The sequence below is a fragment of the Frieseomelitta varia genome, unplaced genomic scaffold (genome assembly GCF_011392965.1).
Source record: "Frieseomelitta varia isolate USP_RPSP 00005682 unplaced genomic scaffold, Fvar_1.2 scaffold_143, whole genome shotgun sequence".
Lineage (NCBI taxonomy): Eukaryota > Metazoa > Arthropoda > Insecta > Hymenoptera > Apidae > Frieseomelitta > Frieseomelitta varia.
In genome coordinates this window covers 1-24,186 of record NW_025109117.1, presented here as the reverse complement: position 1 = coordinate 24,186, position 24,186 = coordinate 1, and the positions used below count along the sequence as shown (strand labels likewise).

General features: G+C 30.6%; 1 protein-coding gene across 6 annotated transcripts in view; it reads left to right on the top strand.

Moving 5' to 3' along the window:
- Positions 1–24,017, top strand: part of LOC122532874 (nesprin-1-like) — a 116,081-nt gene extending 92,064 nt beyond the window's left edge. For 5 of the 6 annotated variants that reach the window (XM_043662038.1, XM_043662062.1, XM_043662033.1 and 2 more), the window contains exon 8: positions 23,674–24,017. In XM_043662038.1, coding sequence (XP_043517973.1) covers positions 23,674–24,012 — 339 coding nt within the window. In that variant the 3' untranslated portion in view covers positions 24,013–24,017. Of the gene's footprint in view, positions 1–3,254; positions 3,472–23,673 lie in introns of those variants that run through there. The other variant, XM_043662072.1, reaches the window with a different exon arrangement.
- The last annotated feature ends 169 nt before the right edge of the window (positions 24,018–24,186 follow it).

Sequence of the window (24,186 nt, the reverse complement as noted above, 5' to 3'; positions counted from 1 at the left end):
TGTGTATTACATGTGTTCTCTTTTTTGTTTCTTTGAATCTTAAATATACTTCTGTAGAAGAAGATAGAAGAATAATTAATTTCAGTTACCAAATGAAAAAGATTTATATACGAACAATATTAAATATTGCATTAATGGACTAAAGATGCGTGATAAAATAAGGTCGTTTGTATGCAAGAAATCAACTTTAAAAAAATATCTTTTAACTTACTGGATATATCAGAACAATCAACAAATAATATGGTTTCGAAATATGTTACACAGAATTGTGTTATTTAGTTGCTCGTTCAGATAAAATGTGAGAAACAGGAGCTGCCTGCCTACCAGAGAGCCATTTAAATCGCAAATAAAGATTCAGCGATACCACCGACTATTAACCGCGCCACCTTCGTTCAAATCAAACGCGGCGTTCGCACCTGTTCACTATTTATTGCTCGGAATAATTACACGGAACGGCGATTGCCTGTTGAAAGGAACGAAAGTGTTGCCGGCATTCTTCAAAAAAATCCATTCACAATTGGCAACTGATTAGATTTACAAAAGCGGATGCAAGGGCTAAAGGCAGCGTGAAATGATTCGCTGTAAGAACAAGCTTCGAGTTAGAAATTCTAATGCAAAAAAAAGATATCTCGCGTTAACTGTGAGAACGGCCATTTTATTTCCATCTTAACGACGAGGATTGTCTTGACCTGGGAACGAAAAAACTCAGGTATGCCTGAGTTGATTCTGAACACATGAAAATGGTGGTATCATCAGAGATTGAACGATCTTATCGGGAATTCGTTACGAGACCCTTTTAAGACTTTTTATTTTAATTTGTTGCATTGCATTATCGTCATTTTGTTGTTCTCATTTAACCTAATGAGTAGATTAAGGATAGTTATGTAAATTTGTAGTATTATGAGTACCACGAGAAGAAGAGTGGTATAAAGTATCAATAAATATTATAATTAGTTATCAATACGTAGAAAAACTCGGATATTTTATGCAGCTGTGTTTATTATTATTCAAATTAAATCCGCGTTCTATTGATGATAAAAATATTATTAATAACTGGACTGTGGATTTTTATGCAAAAATATATAATATACCCAAAGTGTAATATTTAATATACAAACTAATATTAATATTAATTTAAATATTAATTTAAATATTTATAATAAATATTAATTTAAATATTTGGATATTGATACGAGATTTAAAATATGAAAGCTTTACGAGTATTAAAAATCTATATTTTTATTTTAATCTTTCAACGTTATATATAAAAATTTAAATCGACTTAAAATGAAGTGTAAATATATCTATGTATACATAGATATTTAAATTTAAATTTAAATTTCAAACGTTTGTACCTATTAATACCCAAACTGTATTTAATAAATGCAGTTGTTACAAAAAGTATTTGCACGTTGTATTTATAACATTATAGCAATAACGTAAAATATATATTATATATATTTTATATATTTAATATTATGTATATTTTATATATAATATAATACCTTTATATATAATAATTATTATATATATTATATATAAATATAATAATATATAATATATAATATAATATTTTATATATAATATATAACATAATATCATATAGAAAATAAAATATAGAAAGTAAAACAGTATTTACTGTAATATTTAGTAGTAGAAATTTAGTAGTAAATTTCTATTCTTTTTCTTTCAATTGTATATTTATAAAAATACGAAATTCCAATAGTAATTAATTGGATCCAAATACATATATTCAAAGTACGTATCATTTAGTAGTGCTTTTACATATCTACGAATTTGATACTGTGAAACATGGTGAATAAATAATTCATTGAGAAGTAAGAATATTTTATGGATTCGATGTAAATTGTCACGTAATTAAATCATTAAATTAATAATTATATCAATTTATTATTAAACTATGGATGTTTGTGCAAGAACTTATTTTGATATGCCAATAAACTTTTAAATTATGCCGTACAACTTTTGCATTAAACAATTTTCCATCAGACGCATAATTTAAAAATTGCTTCAAGTGTGCAAGTTACGTGAATCACTCTGTATATACAATACAACGAATGCAAGGTATAAATTTCTTCAGTTTTCAATTAAAAGTCACTCAAATGAACTCTGTCACTCCCACAGTATCAAAACGTTTCATCAAAGTTTCTCCAATGATCACTACGCTCCGTGATCCCTCGATCTTTTCACCATGAATATCGAGGAATGAATTCGCGTATTGACGATACACACGCGATCGAGAATCCTGTCCGACTTTTCTGTGCCTTGCTGGCCTAATGGAATGTTGCATGTTTTCATTACGCGTACGTTTATATGCATTCTCGTTTAAGCTTAATCATTTGGCAGAGATTTATGGCTTAAGAGAAAGAGAGGTCTTTGACGTGATTGATAATACGTACGTTGCGTTTCTGTTTTTAGCAGTGCCTTTCCTTCAATTGAGAAATCAAAGGGAAATTAAAATTAAAATGCGCTCTTCAGTGCCTGTTTTGCGTTTGACTCGCAACTTTTTCTTATAAAAATAATTTTATTAATAATTTAATTAATAATAGAATAATAATTAGAATTATCAGGATTGATTTAGAGTTAATTCTTAATAATAAAAAAATAATTAGAGTTATCAGGATTGATTTAGAGTTAATTCTTAATAATAAAAAAATAATTGGAATTATCAGAATTGATTTAGAGTCAATTCTTAATAATAAAAAAATAATTAGAATTATTAGGATTGATTTAGAGTTAATTCTTAATAATAAAAAAATAATTGGAATTATCAGGATTGATTTAGAGTTAATTCTTAATAATAAAAAAATAATTAGAATTATCAAGATTGATTTAGAATTAATTCTTAGAACTGATTTTTTCGAAAGATCTGATAATCAGATTATGTACAGAAATCAATCGTCAGGCTAGCCTAATTAACTTAACTTAACAACTAAGCTGCGATAACTTTCATTTATAAAAAATTTCTATTTGTAATTTCAAAATTACTCACTTGATATCGTTTCGATTTTCTTATTATGTCACTGTTTACATTTATGAGTTTCATCCTGTTTTTCTGTATTTATATCCACCCATCAGACTTTAAATAAATAATTACACGCGTATATATAAGTTATGCTATCTCGTTGTGATTCTCGTTGAAATGAGAATTTATTTCGTATTCATTTCTATTCATTATCGACGAGTTTCTTTGATCGCTTTGTATGTTAACGAGATGATTGACTCTCATGAAGGTTCCGTAATTTTCGTGCAACGAGGAAGTCTGTTGGCCTCTGTGTAGGAGGCCTGCAAGTGAATATGATCATGCTTCGGTGTTCGTCGGACGGTTTTTAGCAGTGGGTGTTCGCGAATGAGACGAGATTCACGCGTCTCGGTGCACGTATTCTTGAACATGAGGCCTGAGTAATAGCGAGAAATTGCAGCTGGTTTTTGCATCTTTTTCAGGTTTCGAACACGAATTGCGATATTTTTCATTCTAATTATCTTTAATTTCATGTAAAATTAAAATAATTTATGTAAAATTAAATTTATGGATTATTAAAGAACGCGTTAGAATTATTTATATTATAATTGAGCATAACATATAATGTGATATAACATGATATAGTAATATATTAATATGATGTTACAATTGTAATTTTTCTGAAAATTTTTATAATAAATATATTGTAATATTATACACCTATTATAATATATAAAAATATAATTTTACATTATTATAATTATTATAATTATTATAAATTAGAAGGTATATTATATTATATAAATATTATATACCTATTATAATATATAAAAATATAATATTACATTATTATAATTGTTATAATATCATAAGGTATTATATTATATAAATATTATATACCTATTATAATATATAAAATTATAATATTACATTATTATAATTATTATAATTATTATAATAAGTGTATTCTATTATATAAATATATAATTTCATAATAAAATATAAGTTATATTGTAATTATGTATATGTATGTATGGAGAATACATATATTTTGAATCGATTGAAGCAATAGAACTAAATTTGCCGATCAAATTAACCCCTTAAGATCTTCTTGCACGATATTTCACTCGAATCTCTCGTGTACAGTTTTTCATGTATACAAAAATAGAAGTTTTTCCAAAAAAAAAAAAGTAATTTATAGAATAAGAAAATGATATACAATAACAAATTAAAACAATGAAACAAGAAAAGCTGTTTCTTAAAATCAAGAGTGAAAAAGTTTAAATAATGTCTCTCGGGAATTAAGTTTGATGTCTCGAAGGAATGGAAACGAAGATGTGATCGCGAGCGATGGGAACGTGCCTCGGCTCGATACTTGTACTCGGAAATTTTTAACAGTTACGTTGACTGTCGTGGGAAGAGCAGAGCTGTTACTCTATTTACGTCGATCTACAGAGAAAAATGTCACTCTCAGTCTAGATGGATCGGGGAGAACGCAGGCAAAGTGTATCGATCTGTGGATCGTGTCGTGATCGTACAGCTTATCGTAGGCAAAGCAAGAGACAAGCGAAAACCGTGTGCCCCTGTTTTTACATTACTTCCACGAAACCCACATCCTACCAGGTAGAGCGAGGCCGTGCTAAATTTACAATCGAATAAAAAGTGTCAGCCTAGCCAGGGAAATCGTTAATTATTAGGGCGGGCACGTGCAATAAATCTACCGACTCGCGACCACCGTTCTTACTTACACGTCTTTCTTTCTTTCTTTCTTTCCGTTCTTGTCCTATCTTTTTTTTTTTTCCGGGTAGATTCATCCGTGTCGAACGAAAGCAGACGCTGGCCATTCGTGTTTGCACGGGTAAAACGATCGCGCGCATAAAGTTCGATTAACATGAGCAATCAGCCTGGCGCGTGTGGCACCTCGCAACACGGGTACGGTTTCACTCGTGCTAGATGCAACATTTGCTGCCCGCCTAAAACTTTCACGCGACGCGTACCAACGCGGCGAGGCTTTCCGGTTTGTCCTGAATTTGAACTTTTCACAGATCCCTCCACCCTGATTCTGCCAGCCTCGTTGAGATATAGCCTTGCTCGAGAGATAGATCGGAGTACAACGAGGCTGAAGGATGAAGTTATTCGAGTCGAGCCAATCGCGAGTGGTTCGTGTATCAGCTTCGATCAAATTCGGCTGTCATTTTTATATTAGATTGTTGGGAATTTTTAAAAATTGGAGGTTCTTAGGTAATCTGTTACTTGGAAACTAAATATAGAGACACAACTAAAGTAGAGAAAGTATAGTACCAAAGAGAAATATATTAAGTGTAGAGGCAGTGTGCAAATATCATTCTATATTAGTCTAATTAGTCTATGTATAGTATAAAGTTAGGTTAAAGCATGCAATACTAGATGTAAGGGAAAATTTGACAACCAAGGGAATTAAAACGGAAAACAAAATGTAAAGAATAAAGGGACTGAGGTCTATTTCTAGGACGAAAGGCTGAAATAAAGATTCATTCATTCATTCATTCAAGTAATCTGTTATTTTATTACATTCAAGTAATCTGTTATTTTGTTACACTAAATAAATATAATTAACCCAACAGAGATGATAGAATAGAGGTTCTCTGAAATAAATTGGCTTTTGTTACTATATTGAGTTATATAAAGTTATATTGAATTATATTGAGTTATTATATAAAGTTATATAGAGTTAATATTGAGTTATATAGAGTTATATTGAGTTATTATATAGAGTTATATTGAGTTATTATATAGAGTTAGTATTGAGTTATCTAGAGTTATATAGAGTTAGTATTGAGTTATATAGAGTTATATTGAATTATTATATAGAGTTATATAGAGTTAATATTGAGTTATATAGAGTTAGTATTGAGTTATATAGAGTTATATAGAATTAGTATTGAGTTATATAGAGTTATCTACGACGCTTTTATTAAAATTTTATGTTAGATAATTTCAGATCTGATGTGTAGTACGATATTCAAAAAATAGAGATTCGCAAGCTCTACCGTATTATGTTTAAAGTGGAAGAAATAAAATAAACTGTCGCATAGTTCTCGTAATATCCTGCAGCGATTCGGAATCGTTCGTTTTCATGTCACATCAAATCGATGTATTTATACGAAGCAGAATTAAATTTAAACACCGCCGTGCTATAGAAAATTAAAAATGCACAAATGTTTTCTCGTGATTACATTGCAAGCTAACGGTACGTCATACTATGAAACAAGTTCGATCAACAACTGTGTGCAGTGTTCGTGATTGAATCGTGAGATATCGAAGTGATTCAAATAACATTACTTTCGTCGGCCGGAAGTACCTCGAAAATATGCTTTCCCCTCGGTATCTCGATGAAAAGCGTGTTGTTAGAACAGGATAAGTAGCTCCTTCGGCGAAGGAGACAAGAAAAACACGTTTGCGAGCATGTCGAAGGATCACACGCGTCAGGTTCCCGAAGAGAAAACATGGCTTGGAGGAAGAAGGGGTTGGCCACGAATTTTTTCTTTTTCTTTTTTCTTTTTTTGTTCTTTCCTTCTTTCTTTCTTCTAGACGCGAGTCGTATGTGGGTGCTTGGTAAGGGGAAATCTCACGTTCGGTGATTCTTTTACTTTCGCGTGCCTTCGAGTGAAACGTGACATCAGCCTCCGTTTTCATTGATGAACACGAACGCTACTTTGAATACTGAGCATAATTGAACCATTCCTTTTCTTACTGCTAATATTACTGTTAGTATTAATATAACTGTTAATATTATTATTCCTTCTCTTACTGCTGTACTAATATTACTGTTAATATTATTATTCCTTCTCTTACTGCTAATGTTAATATTAGTTAATATTAATTTCAAGATGTTAGTTATTAATATTAATATTAATATTAATATTTATACTAATATTAGTTAATATTAATTTTAAGATATTAGTTATTAATATTAATATTAATATTTATATTAATATTAGTTAATATTAATTTTAAGATACTAGTTATTAATATTAATATTAATATTAGTTAATATTAATATTAATATTAGTTAATATTTATATTAATATTAGTTAATATTTATATTAATATTAGTTAATATTAATATTTATATTAGTTAATATTTATATTAGTTAATATTTATATTAATATTAGTTAATAATAATTTTAATATATTAATATTAGTTAATAATAATTTTAATATTTATATTAATATTAGTTAATATTAATATTAATATTTATATTAATATTAGTTAATATTAATATTAATATTTATATTAATATTAGTTAATATTAAGATACGCGAAAAATGAATATTACACCAGAAACATTTTTTGCAATTTAATGTAAAGAAATGAATAGAAACGTTCTTGGTAATTGTTTGGATGCGGGTTTACATAATACTTAACACAATAAAACAATAAAATTCACTTAATACATGTTTTACATGTTTCACATGTTTTTCTCTAACTGTGTTATAAACTAAGCAGTTATAATTTGATTAATTGACATGTTATTACAATTATAATGGAATTATAATTTGAAACAATTTGTATAACACAAGCTTACCCTCGTATCTCGATATGTCAATACACTAACGTCCTGCTTAATCCGAAACAACTTTCGTTTCTCTTCAAACACACCCGACACTAAGATCTAAGAAATCGATCTTCCACCTCACTTCGCTGAAGAGCTAATTTCAGAAGAAAATCGAGTACGTACGTTATTTTCTTCTACAGTCTTAAGTTTCTAATAGCAACCGCTGAAATAAAGGGGCACGATAGAAATCGACATAAACTCAAAAGAGCCCCCCGGGTGGGGAAGGCCGTGAGTTTCGTTTTGATTAATCGACCGCAGTCGACCCACTCTCGTTTCGAAGAAACTCGTGGCAAATAAGCAATAATTTCGCCTCCGGGTAAGAGCGGGTAAGAGTGAAATGAAATATTTCGAATATTGCGGAAAGATCTTCAATTTCCTGGGGCATAAGTCTTCGCTGACAGCGCCGCGCTGCCTGGCCGATCATTTTAGAAACAGTGTCGTCACGATTTCATCGCGGAACACGGTGACTCACGGCACGGACATATCGACTTGACGTTACGATATCGTTACGAGTCTCTCAGCCAATGTGGCGAACATCACGTACTCCTTGGGAAATGTTTATCTTTTCTCGAGAAGCTGTTTCGNTCTCTCTCTCTCTCTCTCTCTCTCTCTCTCTCTCTCTCTCTCTCTCTCTCTCTCTCTCTCTCTCTCTTTCTCTCTCTGTCTCTTTCGAGGCAAGTGGAAAGAGGCAGTGTAACACGCGTCGAACCTTGTAGCTTTGCGCCGGTACTCGATCGCAATATTCTTCACACTTGGCCAACCGAATGGGGAGATCTCCTCCTCGCTTGAACGTAAATCGTTGTATGACCGATTCGGGAGATCCTTCACTTTTTCCATTTTTTTTCTTTTGTTAACCTCGCAAATCAATTATTAATAATTAACCTCACTTGACAATATTAATTTCGTTATTTTACAAATAGATCATTTTCGAAATAAACTTTGAAAAGTTTAAAAATCAAAGAAATGTTATTTGAAAATTTTTCAAAACACCCAGGTCTATCTATTTATAATTTATATATTTATGTATTTATATTTTTCCTGTTTATAATTTTATAATTTATAAATTTAAATTTTATAATTTTATAATTTAAAAATTTATAATTTTATAATTTATAATTTTATACTTTACAAATTTATAATTTTATAATTTTATAATTTATAATTTTATACTTTACAAATTTATAATTTTATAATTTACAAATTTATAATTTTATAATTTAAATTTATAATTTTATAATTTATAATTTTCTAATTTGCAAATTTATAATTTTATAATTTATAAATTTATAAATTTATAATTTTATAATTTGTAATTTTATAATTTACAAATTTATAATTTATAATTTTATAATTTACAAATTTATAATTTATAATTTTATAATTCACAAATTTATAATTTATAATTTTATAATTTACAAATTTATAATTTTTACTTTTATAATTTACAAATTTATAATTTATATAATTTTTGATTAAATCATTTAATCTCGAAGCATTCTTCTCACTTCACGTACATAAAAGCGATAAACACCAAACGTAAAAATAATTTAAAAATTCTGCTTCAGTAAAATAACAGTAACAATCACTTGAGATGTAGATTTTATCATCATTAAAAGAAGTTTGTCTTATTCACTATATATTATAATATACTCTAGATATATATTTCATACAGAAATTTTTCTACATTATATATTTGTATTATTATCCATTTTTGCCAATTTTTCCCAATTTTCCATAAATGCATAAAACCTCTTGTGCTGGAATGACATGCCACGCACGTCGATAACTTTTTGTCCTAAAATTGCAATATTTTCTCAGTTTCAAGTATATTAAAATATAATCCAGACAAAACAAATAATAATAAATTTGCTACTTCTCAGTAATTTCTATCCGGTGATATCACACCGACGAGTTTAAAAAGAAAACGACGAATTCTTGTATACGGTTTAGGTCACTCGTTATGGTCCGCAATCAGTTGTCAAATAGTTAACAGACCTGGGTGTTTTGAAAAATTTTCAAGTAACGTCTTTTTAATTTTTGAACTTTCCAAAGTTATTTCGGAAACGATCTATTTGTAAAATAACGAAATAACATTGTCAAGTGCTTCGTATCAAAATTAAATTCAGTTGAATGATTCATTTGTTATTTCGCGAAATAAATTACTATTTTCCAAGATCTTTATTTGTTATTTGATTCTGGTAGAAATAACTAATTTCTCAATGTTTACTACTTCATTTTGATTATTTTATTTTTTTTTTCAATTTGAGTATTTTAGTTTCATTGGTATTTATTTTGAAGATAAATTTTCAAATAGACATTATTTTCTCAAGTTCTTCAGTTTATTATTTCGCCAATTATTTGTACAGCTTAATTGACCAAATGAGCTACGCATCATTAATTGAAATCCATTATCTCCCAAATGCTGAAGAACATTATTTCAAAAATTTATTTAAAAATTATCATTCAAAATAAATTTCGTTCATCGATAACTTATTGATCGATGTCGATGCTCGTGCTTGGCTGTAAATCGTCGTTTTCTCCGTAAGAGAGCATTTTCACTCGCGGAAATCGACGTTTTCCAACGACAGATCTTAATTTAGATGTTCGTCATTTTTAATGATATTCATCGTTGCTTTTATCACAAGCGATCGTTTCTTCGACTTGAGAGATATCGAAAATATATACGAGATATTTTGTAATCCTCCTTTTCGCGTTTAATGTACGAGTCATTCAGAAACTGAACCAATTAATTTTATTTTTTATCGATTTCTCGGTTTTATCACTCAGGCACGTCATTAATATTTAATGTTCGAGAAAGAGGATTTATTTCTATATATTAATTTGACATCTGAACAACTCTTAATTACAACTTAATTATCCTTGTCGCTCGAATAGTGTCGTTATAGATGCGAGTTACATTTCATTTATATCGCTTAAACTTTATTTTATATTTCATCACGTGTAAAAAAAATTCATTTAAATGAAAAATTCTAAAGTCTAATATTAAATTCCAAACGTGTAATGATATCATTCAAGAGTTAAATGTACAATAAATTGATGCTAATTAGTAACAAATGCTAAATAAATACATCAGTATTAATTAATAGCAAGTATTAACCAAATGGATGCTAATTTTAACTCAGCACGATACAACATAAAATAACGCAACATAGTGCAATATAACTATAAAATGTTTTCTGTCGTTATTATTATATTCTTTAGAATCGTTCGTTTGATTAGATATTTAGTGCTAATTTCGAAGATACTAAAAAAAAAAAAAAAAACATTGATGCAGATCCCCATTTCTTATTATTCTTCGTAAGTTAATTATTAGTGAATTATGACAGGTAACAAATTATTTTGTCTCGATATGTTCCACTAATACATGACGCGAATAATTTTTCAAATATCAAAGACACATTATATTCTCAAGCTAACTACTCGCGAGTTAATTAATACTTTCTTCATCTTCCTTTGTTACCTCCTTCGCGTTCGCCATAGATAATTCGTGAAAGTTCAAGCCGGTTGCAGGAAAGTGGTATATCCACGTGTTGTTTGCCGTGAAATACACAGTGTATTTCCCTCGTTTCTCGTTCTGCACACGCTTTTGATCGCTTGTCGCGTGACCAACGCTGACATTCCCGAAGGAACTGGCCAGGCAGCGATAATTTCAGCCGCGACCGGTCGATTTGAATGAATCGTGTTTTTCTTCATCGTGTACCCGAATGATTTGCACGCCGGGTTGATCGAGTAATTTACAGGACGCTCCGTAAATTATTTCCTGTTTTAGTGTTTTACTCAACGTGGCGCTAGCCGCGCGTAAACCGTTCGCCCGATCGAAGAGGAAAGCGTGCGAACGGGCGATAGGCAATCTTCTCTTCGATCTCTTCTCGGATGCTGGCGACTCGCTTCGCGGTATCATTTCGCATTCAAAGTTCTCGATCTGTTGTCTCTTGACGATTACCTGGGTTCTCGATCTTATTCTAGTTAATGAATTATTTTTACTGTATATATATTATTATTATTATATAATAATATATAAAATATATAGTAAAAATAAATTAATGTTAATATAATGTTAATATAATATAATATTAATGTTAATATAATATTGTAATATTATATAATGTTGTTTAATTATTACAATGTTATTGTAATTATAAAATATTATAATTATATAATAATATATAAAGTATATAATAAAAATAAATTAATATTAATATTAATACAATATAATATTTAATTATATATAATAATATTATATAATATTTAATATATAATAGTATATAATAATATATAATGTTGTTTAATTATTACAATGTTATTGTAATTATAAAATATTATAATTGTATAATATATAAAATATATAGTAAAAATAAATTAATAATAATATAATATATAATAATATTATATAATGTTGTTTAATTATTACAATGTTATTGTAATTATAAAATATAATTATATAATAATAATATTATACAATAATATATAAAATATGTAATAAAAATAAATTAATATTAATGTAATATAATCTATAATAGTATTATATAATTTGTTTAATTATTACAGTGTTATTGTAATTATAAAATATTATAATTATATAATATTTAAAATATATAGTAAAAATAAATTGATAGTAATATAATATAATATATAATAATATTATATAATGTTGTTTAATTATTACAATGTTATTGTAATTATGAAATATCATAATTATATAATAATAATATCATATAATAATATAGGAAATATATAGTAATTATTTTTACTATATGTGTATATATATATATTTATATTATATATATATTATAATGAATTATTTTTACTTTAATGGTTCATCCTTCGGAAGTGATAGGTTTTTTATGGATTTTGCAAATATTTAAACATCTATTATTTTGTTCATTTTGACTTCGATGTGTTGGATCATCCTGTAGATAATGTGCTTTCGTTTAAAAGAAAAAAGAACCAAGGTTTAAAATCAAAAATATTGTACCTAAGGGAAAAATATCGGGGCAAGCTGATAGTAGTTTGATAAAGTTTGAGGAAAGACGAGAAGTATAAAAATTCTGTAAGAAATGATAATCACAAAATCGATTGTGTATATCATATATAGAAATATATAAAATTCAATATTTTTTAATACAGTGAACAAAAAAATGTGTCCGTAGTATACAGAAATATACGAAATTGCAGCGGTAATATTAAAATTCCTTTATAACAGACTGATTTTACTACCTGTATTTATGTGTTGATTGTTCTATGAAAAATTCATAGATTGTTGTACGCCTTCAAAACCAAACTGAGAGTGATAATGAAGTTTATTAATGCTCGAAGCTGTCTTAACTGGACGTAATTAGACACACTCGTATGATTTAACGGCTCGAGGCTTGATTAGTGTCTAACTCACAATTAGTGTTGTGTTGAAATTTAGTTGCTGGAGATCTGAAATTGATACAGTAACAAGGTATTTTAATTGATAATTTCGTGCAATTTTAATCAAACAGTTATATCCCGATAAGCTCCTGGAGATTATATTGAAATGATACGAAAGACGGGTCAAAGAATTTTGATTCTCTTCACAACTATTTATTAAAACTCGCCGATTCAGGAATTGTGTTGAACTCAGTCTTCTGCTGTGTTCTGATATTATTGAGATAAGTGAAAGTAATAATTTCGCAAATAAATTCTGATAAAAATATTAATTCAAACGAAACATGATAAATGAAAGTAAATTAAGTAAACTTTCTGTATAATGAATTTGCATGTTGTGTGCATTTTCCATAAATGATAAATAAATCACGAATTTTTATGCAATTTCATACTTCTGTGGATGCAACTAATACTACCGAAGAAATCGAATTTAAATAGTAAATGGAGATTATTATCGTCTACCAAATACCATAATGAAAATTTTACTTTGGATATTTTATTTAATTTTGCACGCTGTATGCGCTCTATCTACTTTCACACTTTCAAATTTCGTGTTAATCACAAACATCCGGAATTTGATGGATTCTCATGCATTTATACGAAATCTTACAGTATGAAATTGCACATAACTTGAGAAAATATTATATTATATACAAATATTATAAATAATTACATATAAATATATATAATATAAATATAATTATAAATAATTACATATAAATATATATAATATAAATATAATTATAAATAATTACATATAAATATATAATATTATAAATAATTATATATAAATATATATTATATATTCATGTTACAAATATATATATATATATATATATATATATATAATATCAATTATAAGTAAATTATAAAATATATAATAATTTATATATATATAATATTAATTATAAATAAATTATAAAATATATAATAATTTATATATATAATATCAATTATAAATAAATCATAAAATATATAATAATTTATATATATAATATCAATTATAAATATAATTATAAAATATATATTTAGTTACATAAAACAACTTTCAACTGAGGTTCGATTTTCTTAAAATTATATTTTCAAGAACATAAATTCGCGTGAATCGTTCACAATCGAAAGTTCATGGAATATCGATGAAATGACATGTACATGCAGTTTACAATTTGTTTGAACGAAACGAGAATGCAACACAAAGGGAAACGAGAATCTCGTGCAAGCAAGAATAAAGTTCCAACATTTCGATTTCGAGTGATTCTCTCCCTGTCGGCGTTTTCGTTTCTCCGGAGTCGAATGGAAAGTCCATGATACCATACGGTCGTGTTTGTCCGCATATGTTTAACCTCGCCGAGGGAAACGCAGGGATATTAAATTGCAGCGTTTAAGCATCGCGTGGTTACTTATTTGCAAGTCTAACGATCGCTACTAAACCGTTTCTGTATCACGCTTCTATACGCTACAATCCCCGATAGATTTCGTTTCCTTCTTTTTCTTCGTCTTCGTCTTCTTCTTCTTCTTCTTCTTCTTTCTTGCGTTATATAAATCTTTCGTCGACACGAGGATATTCGAGTGTTGGATCTATCAGAAGTGTGTTACGTATCTCGCGCCGCGTTTACGAGTCCTTCAGTCTTGTCTCTCTCTCTTTTTCTTCGATCGGTTTTCTACCTATTTTCCCTCGCGTTCACGCGAACTCTCTTGCCAACTCTCGGCGATTCGAAATTGTTTTACGATCGCTCGCTAACTTGTAAAAGATGGAGTATTAAAGATAATTGCACGTCACGAACTTGTAACTAACTTCCAGGAGCTCTATATAGCTTTGCACTGTGTTGTAATGTGTCTACTCGTTATATAAGGAAAGTTATTGTATATCTCTGAAAGTTATTTTTTTTTTTTTTTTTTTTAACACGATCGTAGGTTTCTTAACGCCGAAAACTAATAAATTTTTCTTTGGAAATTATCTTTAATTTGTACGAGAATTTTGTGCCTTGAATTAAAGGAGTTATTTGTTTGATTGAAAAAAATATTGAAATATTGAAATGGGTTTTGAAGAACGTAGATGTACACATATTAAATTTTTTTTTTTTTTGTAGAAAGGCAAAAATTTTAGAGTAATGAGACAAATAAATTACTAAATAATAAAATGAAATAAGTACGAATCGAATTTGTTATAATCTAATATATGTATATTATTTCCATTATTTGAATTATGATATCGTAAGTCAATAATTCTAAACAAGAAAGTGTGTTTTCTCACTGAAATCTTAAATTTCGTATTTTTAATAATCAATGAAATTCCTACAATATCAACACACAGTATAAAATTAAATCGCAAAATATACCATTGTTTGACTCTTTATTCAATTCCAATTAAATTATTTCAGCCAATAATACTGGATAACAAAGAAAGTGTCTCTTCTGACTGAGATCTTCAATTTCGAATTTTCAAAACAAAAACCAATGAAATTCCTATAGTACAGTGAAAGAACCTTTCATTAAAATTTACGATACTTTATACTCTTAATACTCTTTTGCTGCTGATTTCGGCTTTAGCATTCGAGAACTATATTCGAACCGTATACAATAATTCGTCGCTTTCTTTTTCTTTTGAATTCTCATGCCGGTGTAATATCGCTGGATAGAAATTATTAACTAATTATTAGTTAACTAAATTATTACTTAAATTATTATTATTATTATTATTAAGAAGTAATATACTTGTCATTTGTTTCGCCTGGGTTACATTTAAATGTACTTTAAAACTGAGAAAATGTTGCAATTTTGGGACAAAAAAATTGAGAGATTAAAATTGACAGTTTTTTTTTTTTTTTTCTTTTCAAGAATAGAGAGTCTATAAACTCAAGTACGCAGTGAAACTCGGTCAAAATCGATAGGTCCTTAAAAGAGGAACAAACACAAAAGGACGTTTCGCTGCACAACAATTTTCTCCAGTCAGTCGTAGATCAATGTACCGAAAGTCTCTGTTTTATATCGCGTCAGATATACTTACGGTAAATTTCTACCGGTCGGAATGGAATGCACGATTTCCTAGCCCGCGGATTTTTACACAATGGCCGAACATCGTCCATTTTACGAGGTCTCCCAGAGTGAACGGTCGGTTTTTCAACGGCTCGATGCTCGTTTAATTCGGCGGGTGATCGTCACGGTTAAAACGAAAGGGGGATTCTAACGCGTTCGATTAACGACAACTCGGGTTCGCCCGTGTCTAACGACATCGTTTCGCGTGTCTTGCTCTCTTACGTTTATGGCAGCTATAAATAAGCGGCGCAGGCGAATCAACCGGCTGGAGTATTCCTGTCGGCGAAAAACTGCAACTATATTTCAGCTCGATGCACATAAATGGAACAGAAATCGAAGGAATTATACAAAAGGAATTTGAATTTCAATTGTTGTTGGATTGTTGCAGCCATAAAATGACCAATTTTCGCAAGCGTGCGAACGTTATCTAAATTTCAACGACCAACAGGACTATTATTTAATATTTATTGGACGTCGATTTCGTGCACGATTGAAAATGGTTGCAAGTAAACGTAGCTGTAACATCTTTATAGTAATTGCGTTTATTGTAATCGAATGCACAGAGATAGTTTAATGCTGCAGATATGTTTACTTTTACACGTTAGTTTTGCTTCCTTTTTTTCCTACATCGACATTTTACGCTCCTTTTGTAACATAACGACCGACATTTTGTTTGCTAAAAGTAATCATTCTGATATAACTTGATGGAAGCAAGGACGAAATTTCAAGAGCCAAAAGTCACGTATAACCTCGCACGTCGAGAATTTTTTGTTCCAAAATTGTAGTATCTTCTCAGTTAAAGTATATTTAAGTATTTTCTCAGTTAAATTATATTTAAGTAAAGCAAAATAGGCAAAACAAATGGTAAATTTATTACTTCTCGAATAATTTCTATCCAGTGATGTCACACCGACACGAGTTCAAAAGAAAAAGAAAGCGACGAATTCATTGTGTTACGGTTCGGTCACTCGTTATGGTCCGCAATCAGCGCAAGCAGTTAAAGCCACAGTGTAATAAATCGTGGAATTCATCTTTTCGAGAGAAACACTTCCTTGACAATCTTTTGTAATTGTTTTTTTTTATTTTGTAGCCGAGTGACTTTTATCTTGAACACCTTTTCAAGTTCGGAAGTGTCTGAAGAAATCGTTAAACGGTACAACCGTTGTACAAAGTGATTACAAACTCTGGCAAGTGACATTGTCTTTGCCCGGTTTAGAAATTTCTCTCGGCAAATTATTTTACATTCGCTCGATGTATGAAGATCAGATATTCTCCAGACTAAATAAATCGGCTAAGGTAATTGACTTTCGGTTCGCTTTGCAATCGTTGAAAGTTATTTACGCTAGCGGCGATGTTGAGGAAATGCCACGTCGAGAGTGAGAGTTCCCCGAAAAGAAACGCCAGACATTTTTCGTCGATGTGCAAAGTGACCAAGCGAGTTACCAGTTTATCTCTGTTGGTTGATCTTTCGACACGAGCGGTGCCGGTGTCCCTTTCCCGAGGAAACGCATGTGCTCGAAAAGGCGAAAGTGGAGGTTCTAAATAGCGGTGAACAAGGTGTAGTTCATGGCCAGGCCGTTCGCGGCCATTCGACGGAAGTTTATTCAAGCAATGACGCGTCGCGCACTGCGAGACGACGAAACCTTGCGATACGATCCGTGACTCGTTCGTTCTCCTCGACAAATCCCTTGGTAAAAATTTCTTTCTACATAGTTATAAATCTTCTAGTGTCTACAATGTTCGCAGTTCGTCAAATAATTACTTGATTAAAAATAATTAACAAACCTTCATGAGTATGTGCAATAAAGTATTTTATTGCAGTAATAAAGTTATCGCTTTACGTTAACATGTCAGTCTTCACTTCCGAGCGTCATTTATTATCCTCAGGTTGTCAGTTGTCTGTTGTCCCTTCTAGAAACCACGCAGTTCCTAGAAAGAAAGTCCCGAGGATCCTTTGTGTCTGTTTTGGGTTTTTCTTTCTTGGTGTGAATTCTGTGTATTACTAACTTTCGTTAGATGAGAAACTAATCGTCAGTCGATATTTGTACCTGTCGAACTTACATGAGTCGTCATTCAGATAAGCCAAGCTTTTTGTAATCTTGCGCAAAATTCAGAATTACTTGTTGCAAAGTACACGGTGTGTTTTTAACATGTTGCGCTGGAAGGACGTGCCACGTACTCCGAGAATTTCTTGTCCCAAAATTGCAATTGCATTTTCTCAGTTTCAAGTATATTTAAATATAACCGAGGCAAAACAAATGATTAGTATATTCTCAATAATAATAATAATAATTCAAGTAATAACTAGTTAACTAGTTAACTAATAATTTAGTTAATTTAATAATAATTTAAGTAATAACTAGTTGACTAGTTAAGTAATAATTTAGTTAATTAGAAATTAGTAATAATTTAGTTAACTAATAAAGTAATAATTTAGTTAATCATTTATATCCAGCGATATCATATTGACGAGTTCGAAAGGAAAGGGAGATGAATTATTGTACACGGCTCGGTCACTCGTTACGGTCCGCAGTCAGTTGCCAGCGCAGCTGTTTAAATCCAACCGTAGTTGTTCGTTTCTCGCAATAGTGATTCCTTGAACCTCAATGGTAGACGGATTCATACCAGTTGCGACTGTCCTTGAAACATCCACCTTTCTTCTATTATCCTGCGGGGGTTACCCTGCCGAACCTTTTCTCCGGGCCAACGTAATTTCCGTGCTACGGAATCCTCAAATTTGAATCGTGTTCAGGTAGTCTCGCCTAGCTGGCAGTCTTACCTAGGAGGCATCGGTCGTCCTCTCAGTTTTCAACGAAGCATTCTGAAGCGAAGGTGGTCCTCGAGTCTGAAACGATCGTGATTCTTTTAGTTCGGTCGTTGGTTTGGCGAAGGTGATTCCTTCGAGATCGAGTGAACGAATAATCGAGGCATACTGGTACGATCGAGTTTTCGAAACATGAGCAAAAGCTACTATTATCTGACTCCTCGCCGCAGACCAGCCAAAAAGAACGTGAGCAATTTACTTTTCCTCGCGAACAACCGATTCTTTGGATCGGTCGTTCTGGCCCGCTGATCCTGCTGACCTTTATTTACGTATTTACGGGCGTAGCTAGCTGATCGATCAGCAGAGATTACGAAATAATCGCTTGAATGGGTGAATTATCAGCTGGTCGATTTTTCAGCTGTCCGCTTTAGATCTGGCGAGCGTTTGTCAGTGATTGATGACTTCTTGGGACGTGCGAAATGTTTTAAAAATTGGTTAGAAGTGTAGAGTTGCAGAAGGGTTCGAATGGAATCGCGGAGATTGATTGAACGATCAAGAAATTCGATTTTAATGACACATCACGGACCCGGAACATATTTCATAGCGTTACACGGGTATCGGTGATGAATTTGTGAAATTTTATGAAGCGTTTTTCTTTCGTTTATTTTTTCACTGTGGTTTCTAGGAAGTTCATAATCTGCCGTTTCGTTTTTTTTTTTTTTTTTCTTCCTTTTTCTCTCGATTGCTGACACATCCGCGAAAAACTTCTCGAGCGTGCACGCTTTCCTCTGCACAATGTGTATTAATGTGTCTTGTTATACTACATCGTAGTAGTAGAAAAACATCACGTCATCGTTATCATACAGTTCAAGCAAAACTATCTTGAGATAGTTTATTTTCTAAACAATCTCGGGCTTTTGCATCAACCCCAGGGAGAAAAGTTCAGATTACTTTGTATATTTATTCTCGTTTGAGATTAGACTCCCCCTAAAGTTTATCTGTCGAGAGAAATTAAGAATCTAACGAGCTATTAACGTAGAAGTGCGTACAACTAGCAAGCGTATCGTTTGAAACTTAATTAACCGTACGTGCCCATTTGAAATCTTATTGTTGCTGCGTTCGTTTCGAATCTTACTGATGCAAATTGAAATCTCAGGTTCAAGTAGAAAGCGAATGATTTTGAGAGAATCACAGACCGATTAGTAATTAGTAAAATTACTTAGTTAGTTAATAAAATTAGTTGGTTTTTTACGTTTTCTTAAAAAAAAAAAAAAAAAATTGTGTCATATAATTTTTAATTCAATGATCGACGCATTACATTATTTTCTACAAAATTGTATGAATCTTAAGTAATATGTAATCTGTTTATTTATGTGTTCATGTTAAGAAACCGTTAGCTTGATAGATATTTCAATTTTAATTTTCGAGAATCGATCGCATGAAAAACGAGAGCAATACGAATAAGAATATTGTCCCTGCGACAAATTTTGCAGAATTATAGTTAGAGTATCTAAATCGATGGTTCTCGAACACATTATTTTTATAAAATCTGTGATATATATCATAATTTTGCAAATTCATTTATAATATGTAATATAACGTCCATTGTTCCATGTATTCCAGTAATATTAAATTGGACAATTTATTTATTCGATTCACATTAAATCAGTGTCACCGAAAAGTCAATGAGAAGTTAAATAGCAATTAAATGTGGAGTTCTCTCATGTTTTTCTTTAAAAAAGGAAGACATCGTATCTTGTAAACTGCGTTTACAATTATTTTTTATTATTATTCATGGGATAATTTACTAATAAGATGTACATATTCTCTAATATAAACTATAATGGGCAAAGTTCATATAAATTTGTTAAAAATTTTATTTCTTAAACGGACATGTATATAAATCGAAATAATATTAAGAACACACAGTGAATGTTCGAACTCGAATTAAAAATTGTGCGATTCCATTTAAGAAACACCGACCACCCTCTATATAAAAAAAAAAAAAAAAAACGCAAGGAGAGACGCGAGATGTAAACGCTCGTAATCTTTATTATTTTCGTCACGCTCGTTAACACTAGAACCACCAGAGTGGCAAAAATGACTAATTCATAATTTTTTTTTAGATATTAATTATATACTTTTTAGTTTATACTATATATTTAGTATATACTATATATTTTTTTAGATATTATATACGTTACAGATGCAAAGTAGTGTACTTTTAGAGGTTTATAAAATACACGAATAAAAGTTTGTGTATTCTATTTTTTTTTTTTTTTTTTTGATGAAAATTCTATGCTTTAGTCCTTGGTAGTTTTTTTTTTTTTTTTAATGTTAATAAGAAATAAATCACAGCTTTCACGCTGGGGAATGGTGTTCAACAAAGAAAATGGAACTCTTGACGGATGAATTAGCGCCAAGTAATGTCGTGGGCACACGCGAAACTGGCAATCAGCGTTAAATGCCTCGCGTATGCGAATTGCGATTAACGCGTTTCGTTTAATTGACGCGACAATAATATCTCGGTTCCCACAGGGTGTAACGGTGGGATCCTATAAATCAGCGGTTTCTAAATTTAGCCGAACCGCGGTGAAATCGGCCATTAATCTTGCATTTATTTGCCGGCCGCGATGCCACACGCGTTTCATTATATACTGTGTGTTTATATCGGTCGCGTCCATCGAGCGTCTTTCGTTAGTCACGTTGTGTCACAGGTTGCCTTCAACGACCGGTGGACGATCATTGATTTCGATGTGGTTCCGATGCCGCGGCCTGTAATTAAAGTGGCCTCGCTTATTCGTAGTTGTTTCTAGCCTTTGCTGAAGAAACGAGCAACGAAAGCTGGCTGGCTACGTATCGTGACTCATGATTTTCACTTTCGTTTTTAGTTTGAAAATAGCGAACAGCATCTCAGACGATCTTTTATTGCGATTTAATACCAGAGGAAAATCGAGAGTACAGGGGGGAATCTTTTTCTTCTAATTAAGTTAATATTCTCTTTTTTTTTTTTTTTTTTCTTTTTTGGATATCTTTTTAGTCGACGTGTGTGCGTCGAACCTTTATTTAGATCCATACAATTCCAGCAATATGAAAGTAGCCTCAGTGTTTAAATTCGAAATATATTTATGAGAAGAGAAAGGGAGTGCAGGAGATTATTACTATTAATTTTTAATTATTACTATTAATATTATTTTCGTATTCAGAAGTGCAGAAGATTATTACTATTAATATTATTTGACTATGAAGTTAAAAGTGACTCGACTTTGCTTGATTTTGGAATGCTTCCTTTTGATTTATTCAAAAAATTGATATAATATTCTAAAATATATAATATTTAGAATATTTAATATTTCTAAAATAAAATTAATTGTTTTGTGTTATGTTATGTGCGGTATAGTTTGATGATATTCATTCTGTTAACAAACAATCTTTTGAATAGATAAATAAATGTCTATATACATGATGTATAAGATTTATAAATATCTATATACTAAATTTTTAAATACGTCAGTAAATATCTAATAAATATCTAATAAATCTATAAATAAAGAAAATCTAATAAATAAATCAATAAATCTAATAAATCAATAATAAATCTATAAGATATTTATACCGAATGCACATTGACCCATAAAATGGCAGTCACTCGACATTCGCTCTGTTAATGAATGAATTTTTCCAAAAAGAATTAACAATAAATTTAAAAAGTTGATAACGAACGAAAAGTTAGTGGAAACTTTGGAAGAAGGAAACGACGTTTTATATGAATTCACAGAAAACTCGAGTTGGATCGACGCCAGAGTAAAATTAGTTTGAATCGAGAGTAGAAATAAAACCGTGGAAAAATTGTTTCAAGCTTTGTCGATACACGTTTCTCGACTAATTGTTTCACGCCCAGTTTCTTACAGAAATTACTGTTGCTAAAAGAAACTCTTTAGTTTCCTCATTTTACCTTTATATCCGAGGTTTCTGAAACTTTAGTATTTTATATTTATATATATTTTATATTTATATATTTATATATTTATATATTTATATATTTTTATATTTATATATTTATAGACTTTAGTATTTTATATTTATATATTTTTATATTTATATATTTATATACTTTAGTATTTTATATTTATATATATTTTATATTTATATATTTATATACTTTAGTATTTTATATTTATATATTTTTATATTTTTATATTTATGTATTTATATACTTTAGTATTTTATATTTATATATTTTTATATTTTTATATTTATGTATTTATATACTTTAGTATTTTATATTTATATATTTTTATATTTTTATATTTATGTATTTATATACTTTAGTATTTTATATTTATATATTCGATATATATTTTTTATTCGATTTATATATTTGTTATATATTTTCTATTTTCTACAATCGAGGTTTCTGAAACTTTAGTATTTTTTTCGTAGCATTCGACATAAATGATACAGCAACGGAAGAAAGTAACGTGTTCTGAATGATTAGTAATAATTTAGTCACCTAATAATAATTAGTTAATAATTTCTATCCAGCGATATCGTACCGACACGAGTCCAAACGAAAGAAGAAAGCGACGAATTGTTGTATACGGTTCGGTCACTCGTTATGGTCCGCGAACCAGTCGCCAGTCGAATCACAAGAACTAAAAGCGCAAAAATAAATGTGTCCAAAGATGTATACTGATCCTGATTCCATTCCTGTCCTGACAGTCCCGCAAACACGCATGTGGCGATCAGCCCGATTTACAAACAAGCGTTTCCCGATAGGATCGGGAAACCGAGGTGGGACACAGTAGATTATCAAACGAAGTGTGACCGACGTGTTTTCGGTGTGTGTGTGTTTCAGAATTCGGTGGCCTGCCGCTACAGCAGCGACAGCGACGAGGAGCCAGTCACGAAGCAGCCACGGCTCAGCCGTAAACACTCTAAAACATCTGGAAAGGAGTTGCTGGGTCAGTCGACTCGTTCGTCGCGTACCAGACGCCACAGAACACCGAGATCGCGATACCACGAGGATCCCGCCGCTAGTAGAGCCGACCTGTCCGACACCGACGCGTCTTCCGAGAATCGATCGATCGGCGATGGATCCTACTTCGAGGTGCGTATTCCCCAGGGACTTTCGGTTGGAGTTGTTGTTGGAGTTGTCCATCTTGCAGACGCGTTTGCTGGGAATGTACACGTTTGAGGAGAACGCACATGGTGCGGAGGACGGAGTCGTGAAAACCAGTATGGCAACGTGTTCCTAACTGTGTTCTCTGAAGAACAATAGTTTTTAGTTGACGATCCGTGGTGCTTTCGCGCGTGTGCCTCTGTGTGTGTGTGTGTGTGTGTGTGTGTGTGTGTGTGTGTGTGTGTGTGT